This window comes from Rhinolophus ferrumequinum, chromosome 5 (assembly GCF_004115265.2).
Source record: "Rhinolophus ferrumequinum isolate MPI-CBG mRhiFer1 chromosome 5, mRhiFer1_v1.p, whole genome shotgun sequence".
NCBI classification, from domain to species: domain Eukaryota; kingdom Metazoa; phylum Chordata; class Mammalia; order Chiroptera; family Rhinolophidae; genus Rhinolophus; species Rhinolophus ferrumequinum.
This window is the reverse complement of record NC_046288.1, coordinates 47,274,321-47,297,973: the sequence shown is the minus strand read 5'-3', so window position 1 is coordinate 47,297,973 and position 23,653 is coordinate 47,274,321. Positions and strand designations below refer to the sequence as shown.

Below are 23,653 nucleotides of genomic sequence, written 5' to 3'. Positions count from 1 at the left end.
GGCAGAGTTTGGCATGGAGGGTGCTTATTAAGAAGTGCCTCTAGGATCAACACCTGCTGTGGAAGGGAGAAGACAAGAAGTGCTGGACTGAGAATGGCCCTTCCAATTTGGCCCTACCTGGGATGAAATGATCGGGCTTTTCACCTCCTCCTCCCTCCAATCAGTTCACTGCTTTGGAACAGCAAAACGAAGGCTGTGGTCTTGCAAGAGAGGGTGTCTGCAGCTGGGGTGCTGTGTGAAGGCACTGACCACTGAAGGCTACCTTCCCCCCTTACACCGTCTGCAGCAGTAGCATCAAGTCCTCGACAGAAGGAGTATCTGGGCAGGATCACAATGTTCACCACTGATTTAAATTCATACTTTAAAGAAATGGAACCTTCATACTTGAAAGAAGCAGAAAGTAGTTGGTTACAAATCTGAGTCTAAAACCCAGAATTTATCATTCTGTTTCTTACTACTCTAACCACACACAAAAAATAAGAAGAAAATAAAATGCTGATGTCTGTTTTGGAAAGAACAAGCAAGGAATACTTACTTGGTTTAAAGGAATGTTCTTTAACGGGATAAAACGAATGAGTCCAAACAATTCTAGACAGGTTTGTAAAGAGAACTAAAGTGTCAATTTCATCACTAAATTATGAATGGAGCATTATATGTTAAATTTCTATCCATGAAAGTTTTGTTTCTGAATGGCTTTATGTATGCTTTCCAGGACATTCTGCTCCCTAGATGTATGTTACCGACATACTGCATTACATGCCTTTTTTTTCTAGGTCTTCAATGGGTCGCAATGGGAAAAACATTAAACTGCTAACTGCTCAGGGCTGATGCTAACTAGGTGAGTGTATGCACTTTATTTAGCAAATTGATTGACCCGCTTGGTTCTTCATTTTCTAATTTCATTTGAAAGTGGTTAGCTACAATAAGACAACTTCCCATTTAAAATGCCATGGATAGTAATGGGGATACAAGTTCTTTGCCTATGGGCATAAATACTTGTTTTTATATCATGCTTCCTCTCATACTGTCTTTTCTGTTCTGGGCTTGCTATGCTCCTTTTTCCACCTCAGGGTTTCCACACTTTTTCTGACTTGAACACTGACCCCAATATATAACATGACTGATCCCCTTTCCTCTCTCAGGTGACAGCACTCTAAGGTGATCTCAGAGGTCTACACAATCTAAGTATCACCTCCCTGACTAAGCCAAATATCCTTTATGTTAACTTATTTTCTTATCGTGGTAATACGATTATCTCAGATCATCTTGTATACATATGTATCTATCATTCACTACTGAATCCCTAGCGCTTACCAGCACTGGCATTTATGTATTCAATAATTATTCATGTGAAAGAATGCATGCAGGTGGTGAATGAGTCTTTATAATTTATATGAATTTAAATACACATCAGAAACATAACAACTGCAAAATTATATATCTGGAGGAAATCAATTCATTCTATATTTCTGAATAAATTTGAATAAAAGAAGGGACTGCTATTCTCTATCATAATTATTAACATCTTTATTAAACAGACTAAGGCATTTCTATCTGCGTCCTCCTAAAGGACATAATGATTTACAAAATTAATACGTTGCCATTTCCATAAATAGTATATTGTTGGAGGTAACAAAACTGACTGTGTGGGAGACATTCCATCTTCTGACTGGTAAAACATTTTAAGAAAAAAAATGTTGAAAATTTTTAAGAGTAACTTCCAAATTTTACATTAAAAACAAGCTTATGATAAAGAAAGTCTGTGTAAGAGAGACAAACAAAAACATGCTATAAATTAGGTCACTAGACTTACAATAATATTTTTGCAAGAAGCTTTTATAATTTTTGGCTAGCTTTTAAACTAGGAATATAAGATGCCCCGGGAGATTAACTGAGCGCAGGAATTCAACCTCTGACAGGGTCAAATGGAATGCCCTTTGTGATCCTGGCTAAACATTTACCCGTATAGTCAAATATGGGTCATTCCATTTATCTAAGTCTATGCTTTCAATGCAACATTAAATACTTAACTTTGAAATCAGCAAGGTATTAAATTCTTATTTTCATCTGCACCTATTTCAAGTTATAAAGTTCTCTACACATTTTCTTGTCTCTGTTAGGAAAAACTTCATTTACCTAAAACTCCCTTTCTATTAGTTCTTTCTCTCGACTCTGTAGTTATTCTAGAAATTTGGGTCTTGGTGGAAAATACCATGTTTACTCTACCCACACCATTTATTTTCATGAGAATCTGATTCTATTGTTTTTCAAAACTCACCTTTTGAGGTCAGTGAGGAATTATGAGGTACAGAAAAGCATGGTCTAAGAAAGCAGATTTTCTTAAAGAGGCCAAAGACACAGTAATAAGTGGGATTGATGTCAGGATCATAAAATTACAAGCAGTATCTGAAGAACTGATGCTATGAAAGAAAGACACCTTATGATCTTATGAAGTGTAACCGAAATAGGTATAAATAAATACTAGAATTATTTTTTAAATGCATTTGGCATGCCAAATTTTAAACAGTAATCAATCCCTAACTGGAATTAATTACATTGTCTGGCACTTGTCCTAATCTATGTTAACATTAAAGTGAAGAAAACTTAAAAAAAAAAAATTAAAATAGAACCCTGAATGCAGGCCACATCTTTTGGTAAGCATTTTCACAAAAAAAACGAATTCTATGTTGTGCCATAGTCTAGCTTGTTTTATATATTACTAACATAAGATGTTATGTTAAATAACGTAGTAATTCAGGAATAAAACTGAATCTGGGCCTCTGTCATAGTCTACACTCAAGTTTTAGCAACCTTACAAAATTAAAAATGATTTCCAAGTGAAATGTTAGGATAATTATTTATTTCACCCAACTAATACTATAAGAAGGCTTGGATGGCATCGTTACTCGTTTCAAGGAAATAGAAAACAAGTACAAAGCAAAGTTAAAGGCAACTTTATTACAATACTTTTCCAAACTTCAAAATGCATTCATTATTGCATTTAGATCTAATATATAATACATTATATTACAAGACAGAAAGCATTTCTGGTCAGATATTTAGCCTGCATGGATTGCCCAAAACAGAGCTTCCTAGGAACAGCAGGAACACACAATAGTTTATACCACTAAGTAAAATATTTCTGTGATATTGCATAAAGAATCATTCATATTGCCATTTATGTTCATTTCCTCTGATTTAGAACAAACAATGCTGTGTTTTCTATATCTTGTTACTTAATGCTTAGGAATATTTCCTTTAGTAGAAAGTAGGAGTTTTTTAAATTAACCAAACCAAAAGAACACTGTATTTCCCCATTGCAAATAGGGACAGAATTCTCTTCTTTCCTTTTTTAGGAGCCAAATCTGGGCTTCCTCCTCTTCATATAACCATCCTGAATAGTACCTGCTTTAAAAGATACCCAAATCTGTAATAAACTCTATCCTAATAAAGTCTTCTTGTTTTATCTTGCCTCTTCATATTTGCTTACTTAGAATAATTTACAACCCACTTAGAATAATTTAAAATGACATAATAATGAACTTAAAAATACCCTTGACATATATTCACATAAAGGATGTATTTTCCAAATTAGACAAGAACATTATTTGCACATCTACCTCTGCTTCAAACGACCAACCCAATTCAACTTACAAAAAGAATTCCTTTTCTAGGGTTACTACCTTAGTAACAATGGAAACAGATGTAAATTCACTGACTAGATCTAGTCCCTTAACATTGCTTTCTTGGTTTAACATTTGTGAGCTACCCACTAGCACAGAACACGTCCATCCTCCTCATTTTCACAACAGCAGGAAATGGTTAGGAAAGTATAGAAAAGGTTCTATTTTTTCATAAGGCAAATTTAATACAGATTTTGCTATGAAGTTGGAAAAAAAAGAACAAGTGAATGACAAGATACGTGCTGGCTGCTTGAGGGGGGGCAAGGCTCATAAATCACTGTACGTTAAGAGCACGTGCTGAAACTTCATGGTGCCAGTCACGTAATTTTGTGTATTTGGGACTAAAGACGTGAAGGGGTATCTTTTCCCTGTGGAAATAAAAAAGAGAAAGAAAAAAGAAAGAAAAAAGAAAAAAAGAAAAGTGATAGAAGAGTCATAAGAAAGAGAAAGAAAAAGCTTCTACACTTCGTACATCATGCAGAAAACATGCCTTTTAAAAAGCTTAATTTCACATAGCTGTTTTATTTAATAGCAAACGATTTTAAGGGTAGAGCACTTTTAGAAATACTGAAATTAATCTACAGAGCCCTTCTGGAAACATCAAGTTTTATACTCAAAATAAAATGACTGCAAGACATCTCATGACCTCATCCACAGAGGTCTGTAATGTTAGCAAAGCATCCCCAAATATACCCTCTGCCCACTTATTTCAATCTGAAAGAAAATAAGCCTTAATCATAAAATCCAGGCAATAGGTAGTAATTTTAAAATCTGTAAGTTGTACATTTAAGTCCCACAAAAGGCACCAAAGTTAAATGCTTAGCTTCTAGTTGCAAAGACAAAATGCCATACCATTACACCTGAGAATGTGAAAAACCAACTGAGACCATTCATGAAAGGAAAGCATTCAATTTACAAATAATAAAAAAAAAAAATGGACAACTTACTTTGCCTTCTTTGTATTATCAGGTTCCGATTCGTTCACTGAAATATAAGCACATCTAGTATTAGTTTCCCTTTTTCAACTTTAAAGTCACATAAGCAATTACATGTACCAATCAATACCAAATGCTAAAGTTGTACAAAGCCACTAAAAAAAATTCCAAATCATCTTGTCAGTGGCCGTGGTCCACTACGATCACTATTACTACTACTACTACTGCTTCCACACTTTTCCATGGAACTCTCTTGGGCTGCTTTCTTATTTACAGTACCCATACGTATTATGCATGGCATAATTAAAAAGCAAACTGTCTCAGAAAAATGACTGTTTTCCAGTAACTGTCTATGCATCTAAACGCTACTCTCTGTGGAAAGCAATTGACCTATGAGATTGCCCGGGTATTCACTCACGATGTTCGGTCCCAGTGATCTGGGCCAGGATGCGGAAAGAGCGAGACTGAGTCGTGCCAGTCCTCGGGTGCCAGTCTTCAGTGTCCTCAATCAGTCTCTTCTTGCTGGCATCACTATGAGTGGGTATGTGGTAAAACTCTGTATTACGCTCCACAATGTGTTTTCTCGGTGGGCTAAGGTTAGGAAGGAAAAGAGAATTTAAAAAATTTTAATTATATTTGGGATAAATACCCTCTGCCAAATTTTTAATGTATACATTTAATCCTCAGTGTTCCTCTTGTATCCTTTTTGAGGCATACACAGCCTCAATTATTTTTTTTAAAAAAGAGCACCCTTGTAAAATAGAGTAGACTAAGTTCTTTAAAAATTATTTAAAAAGTATGCATATGCTAATATAAAATAATAAGTATCTATTCAACAGAAAGGTTACCGTTTAGGTGGGATTTTCCTTTTAAGTGACAGAAGAAGGCAGCAGAAGAGAGATTTCCAACATGAAGAAAAGGAAAAGAAAAGATTAAGAAAAGAAGGAAAATAATGAGATATTTAAAATTTCACAAAAGTTAGAATAAAACAATTTGAAATCACGTACTTGTATTATTTATCTAATGCCTAACAAAACACAGACTACATTCACAACCACTATTAAATATCAAAATGCTGCTAAAATGTATTGGCTGTCACAAAATTAAATGATCATATCTTCACTAGACCCACAAACCAAGAATGGTTTAGTACAGGCTGAACCAGCCAGGAATTATAAACAGTTTTGAAAAGGGGGAGAACTGTTATTTTCTAGTTTTCTTATTCATGTGTACAGATATTCTTCAGCCTGAATAAAACTGTGAGCAGGATCAGCAGAGTGAGGAAGAGCTATGATATATCAAAAACCAATGAAATATTAATCAAAAGACCAAGATGTAAATCTTGGCTCTCTGATTTTTCAGATGTGTGATTTTGGACAAGTCTATCTCACTAAGCCTCAGTTTTTTCATTTATAAGACAAGAATATCACATATAAAGTCACACTGTCCTGAGCATTACATGAAATAATATATGTGAAAGGGATTTGTAAACTACAAAGTTTAAGAACTTTGAGTTTGCTAAGAACATCCATTTTTTCTCTTAATAAATCATAAACATCGGGCAATTCACAATGTACATGACTTTAACACTTTAACCTAATATTTAGTAAACATAATAAATACGCCTTCCATCTCTCCTCCCTGCCCCCAAAATAGGATAAAGGCAAACTTTTGGAGGCTGTGAATTTCATTTCACAAGTGAAAAAGGGACCTGAGTCTCGACTGGCAGAAGACTGGCCCAGGATCCAAGCAAAGAAATGCCCTAAGAGTATCAGATATGGGCGGCAACACCTGAGAGGTAGAACTCACGGCTGGAAAATCACATGGCTACCAGAATTCCACACGACTACTGCCATTTTAATAGTTACTTTTAAAACTGTCTCCCTAGGCTAGCAGAGTTTTTGTCCAGTGAAGAACATGACAGAATTAACATTAACACTGGCTTTAGAGACAGATAATAACTCAGGCACTACATCCTCCAGTCAGTGTGTGTTTTGTGCAAGTCCTTTAATTTCTCCAAGTGTAGATTTTTCCCATCTGAGAAGTGGGGATTTCATCTACCTAATGGGTTAAGTGATAAGATAGATAATTTATGTCAAGTGTTTCCACAGTACCTAATACATAGTAATGATTTTATAATTTTTTGTATGATTACTAGAAAAATTATTTGCCATGCATGTTCTCATTTTGCCACACAAAATCAGTAATACCTGTTATTATAATTTATGGTAAAATTTTAATATTCCAGAAGTGAAATATCTAAAAGATCTTTTATGAATATTGAACAAAACCTAATCCTTTTAAAAGAGACAAAAGTTTTAAAAATTAGAAAATAGGCATAGGTTACTTTACAAATACACTGTCTTTGGCAGGTATAAATTCCTAAACAGACAGTACTTTAACTTATGTTAATTACTTGAAAAAAATTTATGTTAGCTACTAACCTTACAGTTTTAAACTTCTCTACAATGAATGAGTGTAGTTTACTCTCACAATGATGCCAATTTCAGGTATAAGACTATTTTATAATGTATAAAAAAGATCTGGTCTATAAAAACACAAAACAATATTGTCTAATTAAGACACTAAGAATAGTAAAACCATACCACTTAAGAAGATTTCTGAGCTACGATACACTTGCAAAAAGTATAGTACACCTTGGACTCTCTGTGACATTCACCACAACAAAGGTCTTACGTTAAGCGATAGGAAGTTTCTAAACATTTACTTAGTGTTTTCTAGCTCTGAAACTCTAGACTCTGATGGCTATGATTAAAGAAATGATTTTATTTTTAAAAATGTATTTGGGATAGAATACAAACTTAACCATAGAGAACAAATAATTTATTGCAAAATACATTCAAAATTAGCAAGTTTATACACATTAAAAAAAAAAAAACTAAACAAGGGAGGCCCAAACTGCATCTAACTGCGGTATACATTGTCTGTAATACTTAACTATCTCCCTAAGGTTTAGCTTATTAAGTTTTTCCACTGCAGAAGTGTGTGTGTTTTAAACATACCCACTGATTCATATGAAGTTCTCTAGCATGAAAAATATCTTTTCTGGGCTCCTTAACATATTTGAAAATTCTTGCAATAAGAAGATACTAACAAAATTTGCTGGTGGTGTTAAGTTGAAAAAAGATGGAAAGTTACAGAGAGACAATGATGAAAATTATACAAGTAACCACTGATTAGGTACTTACGTGGTGCCAGGGTTACTGAAGAAAGAATAATACACACACAAAAAAAAGATGTGATAAAGTAGAGAAGACATTGATGTTCCCAGGATGATGAAAACAGACAAAGATGAGGCCAAAAAAAGAAAAAGAAATGAAATAAGGAAATTCAAAACAATGAATTTACATGAAGATGTTACACAAACATCATGCTTCAAAATAATCATGTAAACACAGACAAATAAAATGAACAAGTGTTAGTCAAAATTCTGTTACATGATTATTATTTGGACACCAATTTCATCTACGTTTTTGTTTGTTTCCAAAAACACTGAAAAATATTTTATATGTTCATGCTAGTTCAAGTCTCAAGTTACTAATACCAAGAAAGATACACTATTTTTAAAAGTTTTCTAGGTTTTTATAAAATTCATTTTAGCATGAATCTAAATTCATATCATTTTCCTAACAAAAGGCAGAGGATAATTAGATATAAGATGTAGAAGCAGATTGTTTTAGAATCACCTTTAAAATCAGAGCAGACTAAGACTCTCAGATAATGTAAGTGGTATATAGTAATCTTTTCACTAAAAGTATCCTGAATCATATATCATAAAGGAATGATACACTGTTTGAAAATTTTCTCATTTTTTAAAATGTAGTGGTTATGATGAAAATATAGGAAGCACAGAGGGTCATAAATAATGGGCTCTCATTCAGTTTTCATACTCTCCCCTGTCCATCATTACCATCATCCTCATCCACAAGCAAATCTCAGGAAGTTTGGAACTCATTTGCATGAACTCCATAGTTCTGTATTACCAGCAATCTAATTATTACCCTGAAAGGCATGCCTGATATGATATAGTAAAGAAACTTGGTTAACAACATCTGAAGAGGGAAAACCTCAAAACATAACTCACTCACATAGCCTATTAAGTAGGGAATCATTTTAAAAAATACAATTGACCGTTGAATAATGTGGGGGTTAAGGGTGCTGACCCTGTGCAGTCGAAAATCTGAGTTATAACTTTTGACTCCTCCCCAAACTGTGCTGTTCCTGGGTACTGGCCGGGGATTGGTCCCAGGACCCGCTCGGGCATCAAACTCCACGGATGCTCAAGTTCCTCATATAAAATGGAGGACGACAACACATACAGTCACCCCTCTGCATCTGTGGATTCCCAACCACGGATTGGAAATACTGTTTTCGATCTGCGGTTGGCTGAATCCACGGATGCGAAACTCAGGGACAGAGAGTCGATGGCATACTTATTGAAAAAAATTCTGCATGTAAGTAGACCTGTGGTTGTTCAAGGGTCAACTGCATATTTGTATTCCATTAAGGACAGAGAAGACTAAAGTATAAACTCTAGTGTGTCAACACACTGTTGAATCAATCCTTTGGCAGTAAATTTAATGAGTAACTAATAATTCATTATAAACATAGTGAGAAACACTGCCTTGGGCAGTTTTAATAATACCACTGTGCAGTGTAGCTATAGTTCCAATTGTCAAAGTCAGTTTCTTACACGCAACAGGGGGCTGAGTTTCACTGAATGGGGATGGGTGAAGGAGTGAGTGAGTTGATCTCAATAGTTTGCCAGTCTTCATTCCTCTCTAGCCACAACATAAAGCATTCCCTCTTCAGCCTTGCTCTTTAAGCAGTAGGGAAATAGTTTTGCAAAATAACCTCCCCTGAACGTAATAGAATTTTAGATATATATTTAAACATTATAAACTTTCAGGAAAATGTTTTATGTCAACATGAAGTTAGGGAGGGTATTCTATGGTGTGGTGAGGTGCAGCAAATGGAGGGTTGATGGGTTTCGATGTAAAGATGACAATTTGAATATGCCAAATATTTTCATGCATTTTAGAAAATGTGCCCAAGTGAGCCCATTATATACCCCACAATGGCATGTGTGCCAATGCGACAGACGACCTGGCTTGTTACCCAGGATATGCTGCCCACTTCCCCTCTATCCTGGGCAAGTTGCAATCTACAGAAAGAAGCTTCTTTTCCCTCAACAGTGAAATGGATTACAATTTCTTTGTCTTTCGGACTTCTTGTAAGGGTATATGTCTACCATATTTATTTGAAGGCCCTCTGAGAACTATACAAACATGTGTTTGTCCTTAGGACAGATCCCTAAACTACTCAAAAAAAAGTACTATCAAACCTAACAGTAGTTTATGCACATTATGTATTCAAATAGCCTCCATTCACTCAGTTTATCCTCGTCTATAATTATTAAAAACAAACATGAATTTGAAATAACAGAAGTAGGCCCAGGTCACAAAGAAGTAATCCAGAGGAACGCACATCAAAATTTGACTTTAAAAAAACCTAGGCACCAATCTTAGCTCTATCACTGACAAACTTTGTGACTTGAATTAACTAAGTAACCTTTCAGCGTTCAGTTTAAATGAGAATTAAATTGCACAATGTATTTAGAAACACCTAATACAATGCACAGTAATACCTAACAAATTAATCTGAATCTTAATTTAAATATATATATATATATGTATATGTGAATGTTCAAATTCATTTTTGAACATCACTGAAATGTTCAAATTCATTTTTCTAAGTCCCATATTTTCCCCATTTACAAGTCAACCGCTTGTTACATTGGAATCCAGTAAGTAGTCAAAGCTTTGTATGTAAGAATTTAACTTTAAATAGATAAGTCAGAGTCTCGGATTTTCACTAGTACTTCGGTGTGCAATATTCCTAATGTGTATATAACATAAAACTATTCCATTAGTGAGACCACATCAGCCACACTGAATAAAGATGCTATAATAATTCAACAGTTAACTCTCTCGAGTGTGTCTAAGATAGATATTCTGCATTTCCAATTCTACTCTATAGTGTATTGATAAAGAAATTTCAGCACAAGCTCACAATAATCACAAGTTAATTAACACAAAATTATTTTAAATTCTTATCTTATGTGATTTTTATCTATTTGCAAAGCTAGTCATCACCAGCCAATTTACTGTCAATACCAACAAATACAAAACTGAGGTTTTAGAGTTACACCACAATGATTTCCAATGTCTATTCCAACCTCCTGTGATATTTCATAAGTTGGTAATTATCTCTCTTAACTAATTTCAAAGGTATATAGACTATCAATCATCCAGTGACACACAACTGTACAAAGAGGTCTAAACCTTCAGCAACATTGAAAAATCAAAAAGGTTCTCAGAGACCTTACCTGGGAAACACTTGTATTTTTTACATGAATTTGGAAATCAACTCAGTTTTATATATGCCAATCACTAGTGGTATATGTTCACATCTTGATCTTCTAGCAGTATAAACTGAATCACATTACATTCCCCCAAGCATTACCTTTTAAAGCATTACACAGCAAACCCCACATGTATTTCATAACAAAAGTTAAATACTAACATTTATTACCATAAAGCAATTCACCACCACATAGCAATGCAAACCAAACTTATTGAAAATACAAAATGTGGTTATTCTAAAATATGGCTGTGTTGCAAAATTTAATTTAATTTTGCAATAATCGGGCATTCATGCTGTTTACTCATATATAAATCACCATATTTCCTCTCCAGTAATGTGGATACTAACTTTTTCACTTGTGTTTTCTGCAAAGAGAAAAGCATTTAAAAATATTACTACCATATCATTATATTTTATATCTTCCAAGGCCAGGTTCTTCAAAATACCACATAGGAGCTGTTAGAAAAAACTTCAGTCCAAAGAAACTGGAATTAATAGACGATACATGAAAAGACTTACCTCTTAAAAGCAGTGGCACATTATAATGCAAGGGTATATGGAAAGGGAAAAGGTAAATCACTTAAAATACTTGAGGCAAAATAGCTTCTCTTCTAGTTTGGAGTATAAAGTCCCACTCTGCTTTAAGTAGAGTTAGGAGAGTGCTAAAAAAGCAACAAGCCAAGACCAATAATTTTTCTATGTAGAAGTTTAAAAATTTCTTGAAGTGCCTTGTTCATTATTTACAAGGAGCAGGAATGCTTACTCTGAAAATAAGACTTAGCCGGGCCATCAGCTCTAGTGTGTCTTTTGGAGCAAAAAATAATATAAGACCCGGTGTTATTTTAATATAAGACCGGGTCTTATATAATAATAATAATATAATATAATATAATATAATATAATATAATATAATATAATATAATACCAGGTCTTACATTAATTCCTGGGTCTTATTTTCGGGGAAACACAGTACAACATATTATTGAGAAATTTTCTGAAAATATCAACATAATTATAGATTTCACACTTTTAGATAGGATGAGTAACTATTTCTCAGTAATTATACACAATTAATAAGCAGTTCTTTTGTCTTATGTTTATTAATCCTATATACATTTGGGTGGGATGTCTATCAAATTGGTAAATTATCTAGTTACTTTAAATCACTTAAAACCTAAGTCTTCTTGCTTTGAGGAAAAAGATCATGTACGCATTTAACTTGATATTCTTGTGAACTCTTAAATTTTTGGTCACTGGCATATATTATTTTTAAAATAAAAAGTCATTAATAGACAGTTAACAACTCTCAGAACTCTCAGAAAAGAGTTCTGTTGCAGGTATTTTGTAACATTATAAAAATATGGGAAGTTTAAGATGACATTATTAGTAAAAAGTCTGACAGTGATTTCAGAAAAAACAGTTTGGCACCTGATGCAGGAAATGCATTGATCAATATCACAAAACACCTGTTCTTCAAAATGACACATCATAGACAAGTAAATGTGTGATTTATTTATCATTTCTCTAATCTAAATGTAGCAAGAGAAAGGGCACTGCAAATTTTAGAATGTCACAGACACCTCACTTTGTTTTCAGAGTAATCAAGTTTTCATTGTCCTAACATCTGGACAACATTTGAAATCAAGCTAGTTTTGAAAACACCCAGTGTGCAGATACAAAGCAGTAACATGCTTGTTAATGATGCAAAGTATGTAATAATCCCTTTTCTCCTGAATCTTGCACAGTGCTGGACTCCAGGCATGTGCTCAGTAATCACATGGCGACTGACTAAGAAGCCATCAGAAAGGCCCTGTAACTACACCACTGCCTACAGTTTCGGTTTGAAAATATTAAGCTTTAAATCATTTCAAGTGTAATCAGCAAAGCTGTATGTATAAAACACAAAATTTAGGCTAGATATTTTCAACTGTTTTAAATGTAGTACTTTTCCATAACTTCAATGTGGTTTTGTCTCTCCAATTTTCCATTAAGAAGTCTTTCATAATAAATTTTTAAGAAGTGGTAGGTAGTAAGAAGAATTTAGCTCAAACACTTCCTTCAATGGACTTTTTTCTATTGAACCTGAAATGTAATAAGCATAGTAAACTTCTGCTTTTAGTTTTCTGTAGGGGTAGCATTTCACAGGCAGCATCTGTCTTTTCAGAATATCTACTTTGATTACTCTAAAATCTATTGTTTTAAAATAGATATACAAAACAAACAAACAAACACACCTCAACACTACATACTATTTCTCTTCCTCACATGACACTAATTTTCCTTAATATATACATCAAAACTTTAAGAAGTCACCCACAACCACAAAACCATAAGTGAAGCCCAGTAGCTGTTCTTCCAGACCTCCTGCTCTCTTTCTCTCAGCAGCAGCCTGGAACCCTGCCATCCTCTTTTTCAAAACCCCAAAGTTGCCATGGCAGCAGTGCTACTGAAAGTACAGTCCCTTCATTACACGAATTAACATTCGGAAGGGATTATCTCAGAAAGAACCTATCCACACAATTATTTTAATTATATTTCCCTGGGAACTGGCATTGGTTAAAAACCATCACACATGCAGATTATTTCCCTTTCCCTTCCTTTTAAAGTACATTTTTGTCAAAATGAATCTGATCAAAATGAGTTTACAAAAATGACTTTAGCTTGAAGTATGATCAATGAATTTAAAAAATAAATAAAATGACCATCTATAAATGAAGGCTGCTGAAAATAGACTTCAACCATTTTTTTAAATGTACCCCAAAAGGGAAAAATTATAAGGAATAGATTTTCAAAAACTCCTGCTAAAATTACATATTTAGTGTCCATTGCTTTAAATCCATTCACTTTAGGAAAATCTTTGGAATGAAAACATTCTCTAATTTGCTTCTGAGGTTTTCAAGCGTCCCTTGACGTTACTGTTCTGTCATTACTGTTTGTTTTTAAACACTAAATTCTAGCTTAAGCTTATCTGAAAAGAATGTTGCTAGCTATCTGACCTCTAAGCTAATGCATCAGAGAGATGAGTCAAAACTAAATTTGTCTTCTGTCTTTTTAAGACTAATTCCTAGAGAAAAGCGTCTTACAAACTCCTTATTTCCTCCCTCCTTAGGATGCAATACATAAGCTGAAACAACTGTAACCACTCTGTTTAAACTTTTGGTCGTTAATGGAAGGATGGAAAGATTGAGAAAGAAGGATTCAAGATTTGCCTTGCATTATAAGTGCCAGCTGCTCCATGTTATGCCAGGACTTGGAAAAAAAGAGTTACAGAGTACATCACATGGTTCATAACATGTCAAAACGCAAAATTAGCTTTTGATGAACCTATAATTGCTTTGTAGAAAGTACTGTATGTATGTAATATAAAGCTACACATTAATGAAGCAAAGAAAACTTCATCTCCCTTCCCTCAAAGAACAGCTGATGGGGCGGGGGGGCTTTAGATTATGGTGTTTCCTGGAAATTGCCTGAAAAAAGAGTTTTGATGAGAGCAGAAAGCACCCTTGGCCACCTACCCATTTTGCTGTTTACTGTCACCCTGGGATCCTCTTCTCTGTCCCTCTGCTAGCTCCTGAGCAGTCTCGGAACACAGGCTGGTGACTGTGGGCTGCCGTGGGACAGTAACCGCAGGTTTACCAGCGCTCAGAGCAGGTGAACGCTGGTCAGCACTAAGATGGGCATTAGCATGCAGTCCAGATGCAGCGAATGGGGGAAGAGTGACAGCAGCCGTGGGTGGAGGGGAAGCATGTGATGAAGTGGTCGCGTGGGCAGGGGTGAAGGCAGACGACGGTGATGGGATGGATGTGACTTTGGGTGATGACACAGAACCAAAGGGCCGTGGTGCCTTATTGTAAGCCATGTTGGTTGTGGAAGTGACTTTGGATACAGCAGGAGATGTAATGGGCACAGGTTTAACTACTTCTTTAGGTTCTCCCTACGTGAAATAAAAATAAACATACACAAAAACACACCAAATACATGCAAAATAGATTCACTGAAAAGAACACACAGCTAGTTTTTAAAAAGACAAACACAATCATGTTAGCAGCCCAAACTTTACATCGTTTCAGATAAAAACAATGAGTTGATACAGCATAACATGCATGCTAACTGTTCCCAACATGCATAATACAGATGCACACACTGTATATTTTATAAAAATGAAAGGAGTTTCAAAATATTTAGGAGACAGAGCACAAAAGCTATCAAAAAGCCTAAAGGCCATCATAAGTGTCGATTTAGACATATTCCAAAGGAAAAAAATTTAAATACCCCATAATAAATAATACATTGCCAACCAAAATGTTTATTTTAAAATATCCAGAGTCTCAAGTATAATTCCATCTTCAAATATGTTTTATTACTCTCCAGTGTATAATTATTTGATTTATGAAGAAACAGCCACCCATTTCTAATGCTTCAATGTAAAAAAAAAAAGGAGTAAGATCATTTTCATCTAATTTGGAAATGTGCCCACTCTAATTATTTTGAATCAAGAAACTGTGTTAAAAAAAAAATCAACAAAAAAAGTCAATCATTTTCCATTCCTGTAACCTACCAGTTTCTCTCTCTGGAATGTTTTGAGATATAATTTAGGGAATTAAAAGGAGTAAAATTCTTTCCCTTTTCCAAAAAAAATATTTAATAGTTTTATATGGGGAAAAAAAATTATCTTAGATATTTCTTCACTATCAGCCAAAGAAAAAGATAAATAGTAAGAAAAATCAATTCCTTCTAAAATTAATAGAATTTGTTAATTTAAAAAATTTAAAATTCCTATTCCAAAACAAGTGTAAAGTTTAAGAAAAAAAGCAAAACAGGTTAAGCTTCTATGACTTTCAAGAAGAAATCCCTACTCACCCTACCATGCCAAAAGAAAAACAGTAACAATTTTTAAAAAGCTTACAATGGTAGCTCTATTACATTTAATTTTAAGAAAATAAAGGTAATCTACATTAGTCTTATAAAGATAATAAAGCTACCTGAAGGGGAGGGAAGTAACTTTAATGCCTCAGCAAATCAATATAAGTAATTCAATGGAAAGGCACAAATAAAATTAAGGAAAAAACTCCCCAAAGCATCAACCAGATGTATATGAATAATGATTTAGGGCAATTTGAGGATATATACGAGAAAAGAAAGACACTAGACAATAACCTAATCCAAGAATACTCTGAAAATGTGATTTAAAACTTATTAATGTCACTAATAAAATGCTATTAAAGACTTACTGTATATTCATTCATTTTCAGTAACCACTGATTTATTCTCTTTAGTATATGTGAATAAAGATAGGTAAATTAAAAGTGAAGGTAAGAAATTTGGGCATAAGTTATTGATAATATGTGACAATGGAATAATGCTTATACCTATATTTAATAGAATAATATAGGTATAATTACAGATGGTAATCCTGTATGTGTTGATTTCCATTTTCCCATAAAAGGAAAAGAACTGAGGAAAATTATACTGAAACTATAAATTGTCAGTATGGCCTGAGATAGAAATGGAAATTACAGGAATTCAGGAGGGACTATCAAATGGTATCCTAGTGACACTAAATTAGAAACACACCTTTTGAACAGGAACTGGCTCAGGCTTGGATGTGGCAGATGCTCTGTGGGGGGGGGGGGAGGGAGGGAGAAAAGAAGGAAAAAAACCATGAATTTTTACACACTTGCAAACTTATTAATGTAATGTTAATTATTATGTATCTAAACCTTATTATACGTGCTAAACCTTAATATATACTAAATCATCAGAATTTATAGTGCCACAATTCATAGTTTTGACTATTTACAATCTACTAATTCCTTCACGTAACTCAAAACGCTGGAACATCCAATCCCCTTACACACGAGGTGTTCATTAGTTCTCTACACATTCAAATGAGGAAAGGCAAACACCAATCTTATTTGCCAATGAACTTATATTTAATCTTTAAATTAAGGCTCTTCCCTATCCAAAGGGATAAATAAACATGTCTTTCTGATCTTTGAGTGGTTCCTGAAACATCTGAATCTCTGTTGCCAATAGTATCTGCCTTTTTTCCTAACATCCATGAATAGATCCATAAGAAATTGGGTCTCTTTGAGAAGATACTGAATAAATTCTGGTTGAATCGGGTCACCAAATGAGTATTTATTTTGTATTCATAGTCTTAAACGTTTATGCAAGTTAATTTATTTGTTATGCTAAAATTAAACTGTAAGTTCTTCCCTTAGACTATCATTTCAGTGAAGGTGAGGATCCCGTCCTATTTGAGTCTGTGAATCAGTACTGTGCCTGGCCTGTTTAACAGGTCATCAGTAAGGAGTGTGGAAAGGAGAGAACAAGGAAAGGACCAAAATTCAATGCATAGAACTTGACTATTTAGAAATTCAAATTAATTATTTTTAAAATATGCTTTTGTATTATTACTGTCCCTTTGGACTAACTGATTGTGGACTATTAGTTGACTATTAGTCCAATTGATCTTGGACTATTAGTATGGACTAATAGTGACAATAATTGATTTAGAGCAATTATCTCACACAATCATGACAAATAAACAAAGTGGCAATTATCATTATCCCCATTTTTCAGATGAACCTCCAAGTTAGAGTAACTAAATTACTTACTAGGATAGAGTTAAGGCCAACAGTTCCTTTATATTACAATATATTGGTCATAGTCAAGGATAGTAACTAAATGACTGGGAAAGTTTCTAATGACTTAGAGGTTATTTACCCAGCATTAAGGTACCTGTTATATTTAACAATGCCAGAAGCAGTTTAACTCCGCTTATATCACACAAGGAGCCTGAGGGAGGGTAAGACATCAAGTGCAGAATTTAAGAAATGCAACCATTATAGGTAAATAATGTGAAAATTTTAAACTACAAACCATGAGATCGCTTTACTTAAAGAGATAACATCACCAAGAGAAGGTGCAAGCACAGGGTATTTGGTCTCTATGAGCATGAACTCCAAATAACATTTTTAGCAGCAACTGCATTTTCCAATTTGGTTAGCTAGGGCAAGCACTGACGGAATAATTGGCTAACCTAACGAGAGGCCATAATGGATGCGAACATTTGGTTACTGCTATACAAAATTATACTCTGCAGTTGCATAACTTTCCATGTGTACTCTCAAACAGACTTTCCATTTGTACTCTCAAATTTCTCTTTTATCTTACAGGGTTATTATAACAAGCAAAGAAAGCAAGTTCAAGTACACAACACTGGAATTTTCCTTTCATTGAAATTTCACAATAAGATGAAATTGCAAAGGATCTATGTATTAAAACCATCCAAGACATTATTTATTGACAGTGTGCCATAATACGGAGAAGGGTATGTCCTCTTTCATCTGGACACTTAAAGGTGCATGAAGCTCTTCTCGCAACATAAAAACAATTTATAAAGAAGAACATGATGTTTAACAGTCACTAGGTTTCCAAATAGAATAAAATGCATATGTCCCATGTCTATGAAAACAAACCTCTTAGTTTTTTCCTAGATGTTTGCTCTTATTTAAACCGTGGGTTTTATTCTTATTTAAACAGTTCTTATTAGCAACAAAACTAACAGCAAAAGCCCACAGAATGGTTCCTTTGTAGTTCAACCTCTTATTTTGTTGAAAAAAGGCATAGAATAATAAATAATGAGTCCTTGAATACTTTATGGTTTGAAAGTTCTACAAAACTACTGCTTGAAATTTTAAATTCACACACAAAAAATTTTTAATCTGAAACTTGAATCTGTTTGCCTGCTTGGCTTCTGACAAGGTCGCACAAGTGCAGTGACATGAACTAAGACAAGCAGTTAGAAAAAAAAGCAGCAACATGCCCTCCAATCCCAGTAAAAACACAATTTATAGGGGAAAAGTAGAGTGGCTCATAACTAAATGTCAAATAAAATAGCTGACAGTAGATGCAATAAAAATTAGCTTTGTTGGTTTAACTATTTAAATAACCACCAAATGAGTCATAGAATCATTTAAACTTAGGTTTCTTAGAGTTACTTTATCACATGCCAATATGGTATTCATCTGATCTCTGAATATTTACAGGAGCTCACAATTTAAGTCATGTAATTTTTTAATGCTTCTGTTTAAAATGGCCTTCATTTTTGTGCGTTACTTTGCTTTTTTGGAGTAAACAGAAGTCTACATTAAAAATATGTGGAAAAACGTTTTAAACACACAGTATATAAACATAAAATCTACAACCTGCATTAATTACATTTTAAAGGACCATGTAGCCTTATGCAGTAGCCTACATAAACCTTATATTCAAATGTAGTTACATACTCTTAGGACACAAACTGATGTGGTTCAGGAAATTTAGAAAACATGACAAATGAAATATGCAAAATTAATAAATAGCAATAACACAATTTTTTTAAATCAAACTTTACTCGTTATCACAGAATAATAAAAAGATCATCATCTTTTACTTTCAAATGTGTAAAGACTTTTTTTAATGTTAATACATATGCTTGTGAGAATATTCTGTACATTTCTGGGAGAACTGTGTATAATTATCATTCTTTTGGAAAACAATTTGGCATTTATTTATAAAAAGCCTTGATATATTAATCAATTTCTGGGAATCTATCATAGGGAAATTATCTGAAATATGGAAAATACGTGTAAAGATATTTGTTCCTTATAATGTAGCTTATAATAGTAAAAAATTGGAAACCGATTAAACATACAATGAGAAAATGGTTAACTGTAATATGATGACCCAGTATGCAATGATTAGAATCATTCTTAAAAAGATTTCTGAATCGCATGGTAACATGCTTACTTTATCATGTCAAGTGAAAAAAGGAAAATAAAGCTAATATAGCATGATTAGTACATATACAAAAAGTGGATGGAAACACAGCCACATTTTAATAGAAGCTCCCTATGAATAATATTTGTTTTTTCTCTTTTGTGTCTGTTTTCTATATTTTATATAACATACATGTGCTACTTTTGATAATAAGTAACACTATTTCTCAAAGCACGCTTCACGGAAAACTACTTTGCAAAACACGAAACAAACAAAAAAAAATGTTCTATTATCAACGATATCTGGAAGACTTGAAGTTAAAGTTACATAGCATCTGACCACAGGACTTCTCAGAGCCTTTGAATGCCTACAGAAGAAAATACTGTCACTGTTGTCTGCACATGTGAAGTATGGAATACTCATTTATTTTGAATATTCACTGATTTAGAAAACTCTTTTCAAGACTGGAGACAGGAAGGGGAAAAACCCTCTGGGAAATGCTATTTTAAAGAAAGTAAATCTCTGTAAGTCTAAAATGTTTACTTAAGTCTCCTACACATGGCTAAAATTAAGGGGAATAAATATTACAATCCATAAAGTCCTCAAAACCTTTAGTTATACAGAGGATCGTTCTTACCAAACTAGTGCTTTCTTGAACTTTAATAAATTACCCAAAGACTGTGAGCATAATTTCATCAATGTATATATTTCCTATAGTCCCTGAGGAGAAAAATCCTAACAGATGAATAAGGATACTTATTTCTCAAATTTTTATAGTTGTCTTTCTTGTTTTTAAGAAAAATATTCTATTGAGCATCTGCTCCTTTACTTTAGAAATGTCATAAAGTACTTAAATGTGAATAATTTTGTGAAGACTTTTAAATAAAGTTTTAAATACTGAGGTATAATTATTAAAAGTTATTCCTATATTTCTCTCTTCAAATCCTGGGAAACGGGATAATACAACTTCCTTTCAACCACAGTGATCATCACAGGTCACTATTGTGTAGCGTGTGATCCTGGCAATGGCTTAGTGCCATGGGCTCAACAATTTGCTTATTGTGTTCTCTTCCCTTAGTGCGAAGCCACTGGACAGGAGCAGGCCGTGATGGTGAGAGCCTAGTGCCTTGGCCCAGTACTAGCCTCAGCTCACGGAATCCAGAGAACAATGCTGTCAGTGTGGCTAGAACAATCTATTTGGAAAAGTTGACGGATTTTTATAAGAGCAGTATCCAAAATAAAAATCCCTGATGCATTATAGCCAGTTTCACATCTACTGACTGAACAGTTGAAAGGAATTCTAAATTATAATAGATCGTACGAGAAACTAGAATTGGGATGCCCTGGGTAGAATAATGTATAGGAAACATAATGACATAAATAAGCTCTATCAAGGACAAGATTCAAAGGAATCAATCAAAACGACATCTGAAGAAAATGGTGTTATATTAATGGTGTTATATTTAAGTTATATTCTTCACTAATCAATGCATTTTCTAATACTGCTTTATAAAAATAAGTTTTAGTTAATAAAGTAGCTAATGAAAGTTCACATTAGTGTTTAAGAATGAGTAATTAAGCAACAAAATTAGACTGATAAAGATTATTCACATTATTCATTATGTGTTGGCGACTCCTTCAACCATATCTAATACACTTAACTCATAAACAATCATACAGAAAAGAGGGCGATTTTTAGTTCATCTTCTGTGAGATGAGCTCTATCTAAGTTTCCCACAGCATGGCCATCTTTGGGCTCAGTGACCTCAGGACCCATAAACACTAGGGTAGATCATTAATCACTTTAATTGCAAAGTTGTCAATTTGCAATAACAAAGCAACTCCAGAGGGAAAAAAAGTGAGCACTCAAGTGTGCAAAGGGATGTCTCTTTAAACAATTTCCCCACATTTTATTGTACTTGCAGTCAGTCTACTTTTCTAAAAACTGAAACCTTAGACATTTAAACCACTTTTGGCAAAGTATCAGTGGTTTTTTTTCTAAATAACTTGAGAATATGCAAAGATTACATTTGTTAGAAACAAAAGTACAAAATAGTTATATATCAGCATATTGTAGCACCGTTTAGTTTATAAAAGATTGTACTCACCACATACGCATGTAGTCATACACATAGTCTCACTTTTCTCTCATTCTTTACATCTTCTCTATCTTACAGTGGGAACTAATAAATTACATTTTTTCCACTAGAGAGAACAATAACCCAAAGCTGGGCAGACTTTGAAGAGTGGGAGAAAGAAGGTCAGGAAACAGAAGAGAATTACTCTAGTCCATCTGAGTACCCTCTCTGCTTGGGGTTATCTTAAAATTGAGCTTGGCTCTGAAAAATCCAGAACCGGCAGTTACCACTTGGCAATTACTTCCCTTGGTAAGGGTGGGGGCTTCTGTTGTAAAGATCTTTTTCAGGTAGTCATAGCAGTTGACAGGGTTTGAGAAGAAATTTTCATCAACCAGTTCTAAATCAAGCCAGAGAGGGAGAGAAGGAAGGGAGGGAAGAAGACGGCACTTGTATGAGCTTCCCTAATCCACATGGTTACAGGATTTTCAAAGGTGGGGGCGGGGGGGAACAGACGGGAGGCGGGAAAGTAGACGAGGGAGCATCAGGCTAAATTTAAAATGATAAAATATTCCCCATTACACAAATAATGACAGCATCACTGTCAGCATTACAGCTACCATTTTTTGGGATCTTACTAGAGATCAACACTGAATTAAAGACCTTATATACAATATATCACTTAAGTTTCAGAAATAAAGCCTAGAAATGTTAAATAACTTGGACCACCAAAAAGTTTAACACCAATGTCTACATTATCTTCCCTCTAATATATCCATCTCACCCAACAGGAGACAGCGAATTAACAAATATTTCTTTCTCCCATGATACGCTGCTTTATTTTCTGTGGTTGAATTCAATGCTATTAAGATCTTCAGAAATGCAAACTGAATACTGATCAATTTAAATAACTAGTTGTAGTGACAATTTTACATTATTACTTGATATCCTTCACTTGAGATCACCCTTTCATCTGTCCAGTCACCCATATTTACTGAGCCATGGGCTCTGTTCCAGGGTTTGGGAATACAGTGGAAGACAAGTCAAAGAAGGTCCTAGCCTGGAATCTACATTCTCATGCAGGAGACGGATAATAAGCCAATATATAAGATAGTTATAATGGTGATGAATCCAAAATTTGACATTATTTAACTTGATTTTAGATGGAAGTTTATTTCTACTCAACATTTATTTCAATGAGAACATTTTTATACGGGAATAAAGTTTCATCTGTCCATCCTGCCTCATGTCCACACTCAAAATAACCGCAGAATCATGTAAAGGGAAAAACTGCATTTTCTAACTAGTATTTATAAATTTCTATCAAAAAGAATGTTGATGTGATTATGTAATATTTTAGAAGTGTTTAGGTTAAATAAAAGGAATTTCAAAAGTTCAGGAAAATTTATTCTTATTATGGGTAAAATTCTTTTACAGTGAAAATACCATTTCAAGAAAAGGCTTATGAGGAATCTATTTTATATTCCCAGTGTTAAGAAATGGCAAATTTTACTGTAAAGGGCCAGATAGTCAATATTTTAGGCTTTTTGGGTCACAGGATTTCGATTCAACTACTTAGCTCTGCCATTATAGCAAGAAAAATAACACAAAATGTAAATGAGTGAGATGCATTGTGCTCCAATAAAACTTTATTTATAAAAATAATTGGGGGACTACATTTGGCCTGTGAGGCATAATTTGCCAACCCCTGGTCTAGAACATTTTATAGTTTTGATTATAACAAAAC

At 33.9% G+C, this 23,653-nt stretch overlaps 1 protein-coding gene across 10 annotated transcripts in view; it reads right to left on the bottom strand.

Moving 5' to 3' along the window:
- PDLIM5 (PDZ and LIM domain 5) overlaps positions 1-23,653 on the bottom strand; it is a 187,540-nt gene that overhangs the window by 64,748 nt on the left and 99,139 nt on the right. The window contains exons 4-10 of one of the 10 annotated variants that reach the window (XM_033105724.1): positions 16,640-16,682; positions 11,414-11,430; positions 7,828-7,842; positions 5,467-5,484; positions 5,037-5,209; positions 4,631-4,667; positions 3,747-4,051 (exon numbers count right to left, since the gene is read on the bottom strand). In XM_033105724.1, the coding sequence (XP_032961615.1) occupies positions 3,958-4,051; positions 4,631-4,667; positions 5,037-5,209; positions 5,467-5,484; positions 7,828-7,842; positions 11,414-11,430; positions 16,640-16,682 (397 nt within the window). In that variant the 3' untranslated portion in view covers positions 3,747-3,957. Of the gene's footprint in view, positions 1-2,938; positions 4,052-4,630; positions 4,668-5,036; positions 5,210-5,466; positions 5,485-7,827; positions 7,843-11,413; positions 11,431-14,580; positions 15,000-16,639; positions 16,683-23,653 lie in introns of those variants that run through there. The other 9 variants (XM_033105714.1, XM_033105718.1, XM_033105721.1 and 6 more) reach the window with 9 other exon arrangements.